At 25.7% G+C, this 12,850-nt stretch overlaps 1 protein-coding gene across 32 annotated transcripts in view; it reads left to right on the top strand.

The window, feature by feature from the left end:
- Positions 1–12,850, top strand: part of LOC122857705 (MAP7 domain-containing protein 2) — an 87,162-nt gene that overhangs the window by 50,078 nt on the left and 24,234 nt on the right. For 3 of the 32 annotated variants that reach the window (XM_044160017.1, XM_044160011.1, XM_044160012.1), the window contains exon 3: positions 6,409–6,465. The exons of 13 other annotated variants lie outside the window; for them this stretch is intronic. In XM_044160017.1, coding sequence (XP_044015952.1) covers positions 6,409–6,465 — 57 coding nt within the window. Of the gene's footprint in view, positions 1–4,299; positions 5,861–6,408; positions 6,466–10,791; positions 10,986–12,223; positions 12,798–12,850 lie in introns of those variants that run through there. 16 more of the 32 variants (XM_044160027.1, XM_044160033.1, XM_044160018.1 and 13 more) reach the window with 10 other exon arrangements.

Genomic DNA, 12,850 nt, shown 5'->3' with positions numbered 1-12,850 from the left:
TTTACCTTGCTCAATTCTACCCACGATTTATTAATTATCAATTCCAAACAGGTTTACAATTTTTTTTTATTTTTATATATTGCTTTTCTCATTCTGTATTTTAATGTCAAATGTTGTTCTTGGATATTTTTCAATAAATTTTCTGCTATTAAACACATATAGATTCGTAGAAAAAAAAAAATAAAAATAACCATGATATTATTTTTCTGTTTTTTATTCAAAAAAACTCATGAAAAATTTATACGTAATATTCATAAATTTGTCAATCAATAATTTGGCAAAAGTGGGCGTATATATAAATCTTACGAAATACATATTTCGTGTATTTCTCAATTTAAAAATTATGCAAAAAAATAAATGCAAAGGAGAGATGCTGTGAGGCACGCAAAATGATACTGACCTAGTTTCTATACGTCCCTGCACCTGCAAACGCAAACTACGTCACAATGCCAGAAGAAGGTTTTTTAATTGATTCAGTTATACTCCAGTGTCGTTGTTAATTCATACATTCATCAATTAATTATTTTTCTTTTATTTTTTCTATTATTCCAACAGCTAGTCACAATAACGTATCAAAATTTCATTGATCATCTCAATTTCTAAACTATAATTTAGAATAAAAAATAGAAACACAATTCATTTTATAATTTAGAGAATAAAAAATATTGTTAGCATGTATATTTAAAGTTAGGTTTTAAGCAATTAATATTAGCAGTGTTAATTAATGTTGATTGACGAGTTTCACTATTAGAATTTCTACATTTCCCATTTATTTTTATTCAAACTACATTTATCAAGACACTGTAAAAAAAAACCATGCAAGTTTTTATTATTTTTGCTCAATTTAAAATTAAAACTAAATTGAAATCCCCTTGATTTAGTGGCATCTGCATTTCATTTTTCTGCTAGCATTAACCTTGCATTAACGATCCTGAAAATTTAGGCCAATTAGAAAAATGATATGTTACTATGTATATTTTTTTATAAACATCAAATTAAATTTATAATAAAAATAATAAACTTTTAACACTGACATTAATAAATATTTATTTATAATAAAAATAATACTTTTGATTGAAATATAATTAGTCGACAGTTTGTTTCAACAACAATAAACTTCTATTTATATTTATGATTATCAAATTAATTACTTTCATAACAACACAATAATTAACTGAAAAACAGCTTTTTTGATACTTTTTTTTTTTTTGTCTGTTAATGATAAAAATCAGATAGGCAAGTATGATGTTAAAAAGCAGTTTTTAAGATGCTCGAATAAACACGACTCAAGTTAAATATCACACATCGTTGAGCTCAATTTTTTAATTTAAAATATATATTTCTCAAAGGTTTTTATACTTTGAATGTTAAAAAATTAACGATGGTAATTAAAAAGCAATTAGTCTCAATATATTTAAATATTTTCCATTAATACATACATATAATTTTTTTTTTCACACTTTGACAACAATAACAACAACAATAAAAAACAACCAGACTAAAAATAAAAAAATACCCACTTGTGTAAATAAAAATTTCAGTTTAAAGTGAGCTCTCAGTTTCACCTTTGAGAATTTTTTATTTAATATTTATAAATCCAAGTACATAACAAGTAGTTTTTTTATGATTATTTTTCTTTTTTTTTCATAACGTTCTATTGAAATTTCTTCGGGTTGAATATGTCAAACGAGCTTATACGTTTGAATGCATTTAAAGATTCCAACACGTAACCAAAACGATAGTCGTTTACATAATTTCTCACTAGATGATGATAAAAGTATCATCAACAAAGATATATACACATTCAAATAAAATTTAAAACGTCGTTGTCTGTGATGTCGTCATTGATAAATATTTATCTAAATATAATTGAAAGCCTGTTTTTCATGTCTATCAATTTATATTCATATTATTTTTTTTATACAAAGTTTCTATCGATATGACTCTTAACAATTCTCCATTACAAAGATATAAAATATTTAAAAACCAACATAATAATAAAATCAAAATGCATAATATATTATTGTATGAGATTACAACGTTTCAAAAAAATAATTCCGTATAAATGAATAAAATTATGAAACATCTATACAAAGACAGTGATGTCATTCTTGATTTAATAATGATGATGATGATGATGCATCCCTACAATGAAACATGACCCTATATATTTAAGAAAAATTGTTAATAAAAATATTAAAAATTAAATTATCAAGACATTCTCAGTATCATTTACATTCCCTTTCATAAATCTAGTCATTTTTATTCAAGGACGAAACACGCGAAAAGACTGATATGTCTGTGTATTTTTATTATTATTTACACCTGAAAAGAAACTTGATATTTTCGATATTGGAATAAAAAATGTCTCCTTTCTGCATCAATATTTTTAATCATTTTTTTTTGTTAACTAAATGGTAATTATAAAAAAAAAAAATATATCCTATTTTAATTATTATTTGTCTATATTTCATAATGATGAAAAATATTTGAATTATTATTTTTAAATTGATTGTAAATTATATTTTTCAATGACGAAATATCATAAATAAATTTGACTAAATTTATGTGAGAAATAATGCAATTTTTTGTGTTATTTTGTTTGATAATAAGTTGATGTATATTTTGATCTTGATGTCGGTAATATTAAAATACTTTTTTATACTGACGGAAATTGTATTAAAGTTTAAAATTGTCTCACACATAATTATTGCCAGCTTGGAGTTTCCTCATTGCTCTTGAGTCTTGAGAAGCAACAATATTTTGCATTTCCGGATTTAACTGTTTATTTTTAATTTTACAACTTTGTCAAGAGTATTATTTTTTAAATATTATTATCGATTAAAATACTATTCAATTTTTGCAATTTTATTATTTTTATTACCTTAAATATTTACATTCATTTTGATTAAAAATGCATTTTTTCTATCCAACTATTCATGACTTTATCGAATCTATAATAAATATTATTATTATCAAAACTTTTTATGAAAAATTTTTTAATTTACTTTTCATATTCTCAATTATATTAGCTTTATAAATATATATATACGTAAAATTCATTATTTAATTTCTGATATTTATAAAATAATCTAATAATCTATGAAAATTCTTTTCAATTTAATTTTTTTTTTTCTCTTTGAATATAACTTTTTAATTTATCTTGATAATCTAAAAAGTATTAATTATTTTAATTTATTATATCACTTAAAATAATGATAATTAATTAATTTAATTTAATTAAAGTGGGGGGAAATGGATTATAAATTTAAAGCGAAAAATAAAACTATTATTTGTTTATTTTTATAATGCAGTTTTTATGCATTGTTTGAGAGTCGACATAAAACGTCACAAGGTCGAGCAGCCACAAGGCTATCTTTTCTGATATATCCAACTTTGTTTAATGCATCGAAATATCTCGTTTATAATACAAACATTTTCTGACATAATATTGCAAATAATATATTCAATAAAAATTTAATAACTTTTACTCCATGTTCTTTATATAACACAAAAACTTTAGAGCTTTTTTTTTTCTTCAACGCATATCAATCAAAAAAAAAAAAGAAGAAAAAAATTATATGCAAAAGAAGATTGTTCACATCCGGAAGGTGCAGCATGTATTCATATTGTCGATTTATATTTTAAAACAATGCTCTCTCTTGTTTCTTCACAAACAAATTATTAAAAAAAAAAAAAACTAAAAATATTCTATAGTTGATCTGTTTAAAAGTCTCCAAGCAGCAGCTTTAAAATATTTTTTTTAATTTTTTCTATCGAAATTTTATCTACTTGTTTACGTTATTTGAATGACTTAGTCATTTCCTCGTGTTGAGGTGTCTCATATGCATGTCAATTTTCAATTTTTTTATTAAAACATTTATCTATAAACCGGAAAAATGAAAATAAAAAAAACAACAACAGGAAGCCATCAGGGAAAAATGAATATAAAAAAAAAACTGTGCAATATATATATTTCTTTTAATTTAAAATTCAACTGAGTATATCACGATTCCCCGTTATTTTTGATTGGTACTTTCTCTCTCGCTCTCACAATTATTTACATCCATATATATATCTTGAGACTGCTACAACTTTTTACAGAGTGTCTCTCTCACTTTTTTCTTTGTATATAAATAATATAAAAAAAAAAAAATAATAAAAAAAACTACGCACACCTTGAAAGAACCGATGAACGACAAACGGGAGTAACGAAAGCACGTTGCCAGTGGCCAAAGGTGCAGTCAGAAACTCTGATATCGTCGAGTGCTCACACCAGTTTGTTCTTAACCAGCCAGTCACATACTTACAGTCATCTATATACTGTCTCGTCAAGCATACACTTTATCATGTCCTCCTTGTAAGAGGAAAAAAAAAAAGAATTTAAAAATACATGCATACACATGTCGCGAAAAAAAAAATGGAAAACATGAAAAGAAAAAAAGAAAAATGAGTAAATTAATCAAATACAAATGAATAATAAATTTCGTACAGTTTTTTTGAAAATTAATTGAGTGATTAAATATTGTGATGTGAATTTTTATTACTTTGAAAATATATTATTTATATTTTTGAGAATTTTTTTTAAATTTGTGTTTAATATTTTTAAATTCACCATGACATGTGGCTAATTAATTGGGTCGCAAGAGTGTGTAACGACCACTTTTGCGGTCTTCGTTATCTTTGTTATCAATACCGCCAATTTATTTTAGTCTGATTTTTTTTTATTTTTTTTCTATACACTAGACAGTAGAATACAAATTAAAACTAAATAATGAATTTTTTTTTTTTTCATGATATTTATTCTTAGATAGATAAGAAAAGTGTTTTTTTTTTTTTTTTTAATTTTATTTCATTTATTATCTAAGATTATTCAGTGCGCCGCATGTGAAAGGAATAAAATTTTTTTATATTTTTTTAAATTTAAATTTACTCAACACACACAGAGAGTCGATATCAATCGTGGGAGATTAATCATTGTTTATCATTTTATATTTTTAAAAATACAATAAACTCTAATATCACCGGTGAGAAGAAAAAAAATTACAATAAATTAAAAATTGACATATTTATTTTATTATTATCAAAAAAAAAAAAAAATTTATAAACATATTATTTTGATCTAAATTTGATTAAGTTACTTTTCTATTTATTTATAAACTATAAATTTTAACTACAAGACAGAAATAACATTTCCGACATTATTTTTTATTCTATCATTTATTATTATGATTTTTTTTTTTTGATTATACACGTAGTGTATCGTGTTTCAACGTCGTGGTTACAATAATTCTAGTTTACATATTTTTTTAAATCATTCCACATTACACTAAAAAAAGTAACATTATTTTTTTTCTATTTTTTTTCGTCATGTCAATTTTCATAAAGTAAAAAAATAAAAAAATAAAAATCAGTTTTTGTGGTTGACCTTATTTTAAAAAGCTATTTGAAAATAGTAAAAGTATTTTTTTGTTGATTTATTTATATTTTTTAAAAAATAAGAATCAGTTACTTGAGAAGTTTTTTTAAAATAAATATCATCAAAGTGATTGACAGTGTATTTTTAATGTGATGTATTATTATTTTGACAAATGGATGCAGTGTAAAATGTTTGTGAATAAATAAGTGTTGCTATTGTTGATGATGTTTATGTGGAATGACAAGGTTAATAGTGATTGGTGATTATTATTTAAAATGGGAACCGGTGAAATGGATCGTGGTATACCAAGTAGTACACTTGCAACATTGAGAGGAATTTTAGTTAGCTCATTGTCCAGAGAAAATCTTGGTCCCCATGATGTACCACTTATCGAGCATTCAATTAGAATTAGAACATCAAGAAAAGTACATTTTCGTGAAGGTCCGTTTTATAAAATTAACATTGAAATTTATTTATCATTAAATGACTAATTAATTATCAATATTATTTAAAAGACAAGCCAGCTTTTTCTTGATAATTTATTCAAGCTTAAATGTCATTTAATTTCAAATTATAATGCAAATTAAATTTCAAGTTTACCAAAGTAACCGTGTCATATCCAAAAACCCAGTTTAACATAATAAACTTGTATATAACAAAATTATATTATCAAGCTTAATTATCAGCATTTTATGTGGTTTTAATTTTATTTTTTTTTCCCCATTTTTTATTTTGCTAATATGAAACATAAAATGTCTCTAAATAATATGTAACCACGTCGTTTTAATTGCCTCAGAAATTGATTTATCCCTTAATTAATAATTAACACGATACCAATGATGATGACAGTTTCAATATCGATAATTTTAATTGGCATCAAAAGTCCAATAACGTTGACAACAAAAAAATAATAAAATAATAAAAAACAACATTTTAAATTATATTTTGTGCATTTTTTCTAATTGAATTTATTTTTTTTTTTGTTACAGGTGAGTATTTAAAAAATTCATCAGGTGTTTATGATGCCAATCAGCGACTAATAATAAGTATGTACATAAGGAATTATATTTTTCATAAAAAGCCACTCGTGAATCATTAAAATGATGACTCATTAAACTCGCATGTAAAGCAACAAAAAAAAGATCAAATTCAAGTAGATTAATTAAGTGCATTAAGATATATTTTTAGCTATTATTATTTTGATAAAAAAAAACATGTACAAGTCGTCTTTGTGTTGGAGAACTTGCTCGGTTAAAATTATTGATCTCGATGCTCGTCAATAGTAGTGGTACCACAGTGACCTTGGTACGCAACCACCAATGAATACCGATTAAATTCCAAGCACACGCAGCTGATTCCCATAACTATCTGGTAACCACAATTTGGTACCATAACTGTTCATCAATTGATCATTTTTTTTTGCAACAAAATTATCTTTATTTTATCCTTTTTTTTAAATTCCTGTGTAACTATATTTTTGTCCTTTTTTAATCATCATAAAATGCGTTTTTTTTTTCATTTTTTTTTTTCGTATGGTTACGTACAAATTGTTGGCTTTTCATTGGATGATGAACGATCGGTTTCACTCCTGAGAAAGACGTAACGATGCTATATTAGGAGACGATCACCTTTCTCATACAAACTTCCATCTTTATTTATTTTTAAATCCTTCTTATATATTTTATTTATTTATTCATTTATTTTTTTTTATATACTAAGATAAAAAAAAAAATGTTCATATCGATTGCAACGAGTTATATGTCGCTATCAAACATGTTTGCACGTTTTATATATATTTTTTTTCCTTTTTGACAATATAAAAATTTATTGAAGTGAAAAAAAGCTCTGGTTATTTTGTGGTATAGGCTTGCGGTACCATAATCGTTGACCAAGTCAAAATGATGAATTGATTTTTTTTTTTTGTTCTTTTATGTAGGTATGATATTTAATTTATCATGCTTCAATATTATCAAGGTGTTTTATATTGTGCTTGAAATGAAAAATTATATTGAGCCTCGCTGTTGATCACAAATGATTTTTGAAAAATCAAATGGAGCATGATTACCATTGACAAATTTAATAGGACGTTACAAAAATTTATTTGATTTCAATTGTGAAAGCCTTTATCTTTAATCGAAATTTCTAATTTTTTTTTATTTTTCATTCACAGTAGTTGAAGATACTTGAATAGATACACAGAATGTTTGGATTTTGAGTGTCACGTTCCACAAAGATAAATTCACTCTTTATAAATTTAAAAATTGCCATTCTAATCCAAGCTGTATACTTGTCTTTCTTTGTATATTAAAGTTTCTAGTTTGGACATTATTGTCTCCGTTAAAATGCAACCTGAGAATTTCAAATTCTACTGTACAATACAAGGATATTATAGTGATTTTATTTATCAAAATTAATTGCAACAAAAGGCAATTGTGTTGAGTCCATATAGAATTCTCTTCGAACAAGTAGTATTTGTAAATTCACTTTGCTCAAATTTTACTCGAGAATCTTTTCCTCTTGTCTTAGCAAATCTTTATCTTTTGATGAAGCAACTTTTTACTTTTTTATTTTATTACAAATTTTAGTTTTCATGGAAATTAAATTGGCAAACATTGTCATGTTGACGTGACGACACCAATTTAAATGCTGTAAAACTTGAAATTTAATATAAAACTTATCTTTTCATATAAAAAAAAATTTACGGAAATAATAATAAAAATATTTACTGACTTTTTTTTCATCTGTACTATATTAAAATTCAAATTTGCGAAGAAAATATTTATTGAAAAAAATGAATAATAAAACTAGTCAAAAATACATGAATAAATAGACAAAAAAAAAATGAAAAAATTTAGTAGTATTTGCCGAGTATCCCTGGCGACTAGGCCATAGGAAATCCGAGTACATTAGATTGCTCTCTTTTCAAGTGCCAGGATAAAAAAAATAATAAATAGCTTTGAAAAAAATTAAACAAAAAAAACACACAAGCAATTCAGCAGTGTTCATAATTCTTCAATAATATTATGAAAATTTTTTTTTTATTTCTTTCATGAATATTTACATAAGCGAAATAAAAAATTACAATCTGCAATTTTTGAACCGTCATTGGCTAATCGTTATAACATTATAAAAAAAAAAAATTTATCATTAATAATATGATAATACAATGAACGATAAAAAAATGCAAATTATATAATTTCAACAGATTTTGTCAACAGTTATTTTAAGAAAAAATAAAATGAAATAAATAAGGTTTTATTTCATCATTAATTACCTTCTACTTGACACAATTTTTTTCATGAAAATAGTCTGGTTATTTTTGTACATAAATTGGAATAAATAGATTATAATTTGCTGTCTTTTTTTGGTTAATCAATTAATGTTTAACCCAATAGAGTGTGTTAAATTATTAACAGAATATTTTCAACAAGTTTGTGATGGAGGGGAAAAAATGAATGCATAGAAAAATGCAAATTTCATTAGCAAGTGAGTCAGTGTCCAGACGTTTATGAATATTACACAATGGCCATGAAACAAGAGATTCCTGATGAAGCTCTCAGATGGAAACGATGACCAATCAATGTGGGATTCATAACGGATATTGACTTTTCAAACAATGTGTCAGTTTGTATTCGATTTTTTACACAAAATTAAATAATCAATAGATGTCTAGAGTAAAATACAAAGCCTCGCAACAAAATCATAAATACAAAGTAAATTTTTCACCTAAAAAAATTATTATTTATCGAAAAAATTATTTACATTTTGCAAAGAGTTATATAATATTTTGTCTAATGATTCTAATGAAATTATCAAATTAAAATTGCCTGATTTAATTTATAATGGCAGATTAAATTTTTCTAATTATTTTATTCTCAAGATTAATCCTTGCAACGTAAATAATAGAAATAATTAAATATGAAAAAAATCGTTTAGCGTAGAAATAAATAAATTTGCCTCTTTGTTTTTCTGATATTCACACGCGACCGGTTAACTACTCGTTGGAAAATGAAACAATGAAATAAACTGACAGCAAAATTATTGCATATAATAGATCTAAATAATTTCTAGTTTTAATACTAAATAATTAATTTAATTCAAAAAAAGAATAGGTATTTTGACTGACAGTTTGTTCAGTCATTTATCTTATTCCTTTTATTTTTTATTTTTTTCAATATGTATATCAACTGGGGTGAATAACAATTTCCGAAAGAATGACATATAACTTGAAAGAATGTTTTCAATGCTCTAGAGAGACTTGCGGAAAAACGAATAAATGCCTTCATTTTTATATATCAGGCTTGTGTCCATGTCCAGAAGAAAAAAAAAGATCACACTTGTCTCAAGGGATTTTTTTTTATAAGAAATATCAGCTAGAAAGTTTTTTTTTTCGGTTTTTATTTATATTGTAAATATTTACTTTTACAGCAACTGTGATTAGTTTTTCTATCGATCAAAACTTTATTTGGTTTTTTAAATTAAATAAAAAAGGAAATTGCAGCTACTTTAAACTGAAGCTAATATAAAAATTTAGATACGTATATATTCCAGTAGTTGTTCAATAATAAACCACGTGGTTCACTGTGATTATAATTTTTTCATTTAAAATAAAAGTAGCTGAGAATGATAAAAATTTCATGAGCAATTGTAGCGTGTAGCAATGGATGAGATTTATTCCAACCAAAGAAAAAAAGACAAAAAAAATATAAGCGTAATTTAAGACCAATTTTGATGACTATCATAACGATTTACTGGGTTTTTGTGAGTGTAAATGTTTCGCTTAGTAAAGAAGAATAAAGGAAATGGAGGTGGTGACGCGACTGATCGATGCAATAGCGCCATCGCGAACGTCTCCTCATAGTAAAAGAGGGGCAACGAGGAGAATTATATACGAAAATTGCGATTGCGTACTAACTTTGTGCGTAATAGAAAATAATAAAAATATTATTCAATTCTTTAAAAAGTTCAGTAATTTAGGCCTAAAACTTTTCAAGAGAAAAAAAAAAAATTTGCCCTATTTTTTTTTTGAAAAATAAAAAAAAAGTTTCATTTCGGCGTTTTAAATCTTGAAGAAAAAATTCTTCGCTTCAAGTAAAACATAAGAGTCTTTAAAAAAAAATATATTTTAAAATCATTGTTTTTGTTTTTATATATTTTTTGGTAAATTTAAAAAAAAATATAAAATGAAAGTAAGGTATAATTTACATAAGTATAGAGTGTCACGTACTTTTACCCTTTATATTCGTTCGTCGATCTGTAAGAAATATTAGTAGTGGAGGTTAAGAATGTAGGTAAAAAAAGAGGGAAATGTCCTTTCATCCCTCCAGCGCTGTTACTCTACATTGCTTGATATGAACATCCCTGCTCAGTTCTCGTTTGGTACTCGACTCGTGTTTCTCGTTGACGCTCGTGCTTGAAACTGAGTATACGACGTGACCCCTTCAACCACGAGGGTAGTATTTTGTTTTTCGTCAAATAAACACAATCACTTGTGCACTAAAAAAATCTTCAATAACATGAACTTTGATATTGAAGTTTGTTATAATTTAAAAAACTATTTAAAGTGGTATGGACATACACTTTGACCTTTGAAGAAATTATTGCAAGTTTATTTCATAACAAGACGATCAACTTGATCATAACTTTCAAATTGGCTGACCTCTTATTTACAAAATTTATCTTAGAAAAAATTTAATAAATGATAAGAATCTCTCTTTTTTCATATAGTTTTTTTGTACACTAAAAATTTGTAAAGTAATTATTAATCTTCACAATTATTTTGACATCTTGCTGGCATTGACAACTGTGACAACTAATAAACTGTCAAATTCTTTGGCTTCATTTCAGATCTATCAGTGATTATACATCGATTTTTATTTCATATTTAGTTTAGATTTGCGTTCTATTTTTTTTTTGTTTTTGAAACGCGTAAAATGCTTGTCGAGTTTATATCGCGTGTTGTCATTACCGAAAAAAATAGGCAAATGTAAAATTTGCATGCTTGACTAACTGCATGACATAGTTAAATATAAAAAATAAATGTAAATCCTTCAGTTTTTGAGTAATTTTGTACAAAATTACATTTAAAATTCATGTTTGTTTGAAATCAAAGTTTATTTTTCAAAGTTTTTAAATATATTTTTGAAAGACAATGATAAAATGTTTCGTGTCAGTTTGAGTCAACATTTCTATTAGCCTTTGTGTACTGTGTATACACATACACTCTTTGTAAATATAGTTTTCAATAAAATGTTTTATCTATTCTAAATAAATAAATAAAAATTCGGCTACGCTAAATTTGTTTAAATAACTCCAAACTCGCCCTGAAGCATAAGCCACCTTCAATGCAATTTTCATAAATGTCTTAAACTTGAGTTAAATGTATTGTAAAATCTTGACAGAAAAAGCAAAAAAAAATTATGAATTCTTTTTTCTCAGTGTTGGATAAAAGCCAGAAATTTTTTTACAATAAGCTTTCACCCTTCAATAAGACCAGGTGGTTAATAGTAATCTATGCTTTCAAATCAATGTCTTCAACAGCTTCTGAATGTTCAATTCAATTATCTGAATTATGTATACGTGTATATTGAGTGCTATATTTGCAATTCCACAATCGTTCTGTCGTGTAATCCAATTGGCCTGAATTAATAAGCTCGGTAGGTCTTGTATAATTGATATTTCCTCGATCATTTTATTCTAAACTAATAATAAATCTTGTAATTGTGAGAGGTCAGACTTAATCGAGAGAAAAAAAAACTTTTTTCAAAAATATTTGAGGCAGAAAATAAGATTAATTTGTTATCATCTTACAGTTGACTAATCAAAATTCTATATTGAATATATGTATATAACAACTGACCGAGTTTATAGAGTCAAAAACAACGTTGACCTCATCAATCCAATATATCATGATTATGTCGCAGCTGGATAAACAAACAGAGCCAAGATAAATATATAAAATATACACATGAAGTATTAAAAATAAAATTATTTTTTGATACTTCAAGTCTTATCCGTCGAATAAGTTTTGGTCCGTTAGGGCTGGCCATGGAGTCAGAATGTTCTCCGAACTCTGCAGGGAGACTCTCCGTAAGGCAGCCATTTGTTACAATGTTGGTCGTCCAGGAAGTCCCTCCTCTCCACCAAAATCACCATCTCCTTCAACATCACCACCACCATCACCAGCTAAAGAAACAAAAACTTCTACCAACATTGAATTGGCAAATGTCAACCGTTCCACAAGCAAAATCGGAGACTTATCTGGCAATATTACAACAAAAAATCAAGCCTCCCAACAACAGTTGGGAGCAACAAACACGTTTACGGACAAGAGGGAATTCACTAACAAGAAATTCAACACCAACGAAAACAAGAGGGAGTATGTTTAAAGCTTGGATTTTAACGTTGGTTTAGATCAACGTTATTGTCCAA

The sequence above is a fragment of the Aphidius gifuensis genome, linkage group LG5 (genome assembly GCF_014905175.1).
Source record: "Aphidius gifuensis isolate YNYX2018 linkage group LG5, ASM1490517v1, whole genome shotgun sequence".
In the NCBI taxonomy this organism is placed as follows: domain Eukaryota; kingdom Metazoa; phylum Arthropoda; class Insecta; order Hymenoptera; family Braconidae; genus Aphidius; species Aphidius gifuensis.
The sequence above is the reverse complement of the archived record's forward strand: the minus strand, read 5'-3'. Positions and strand labels throughout refer to the sequence as shown.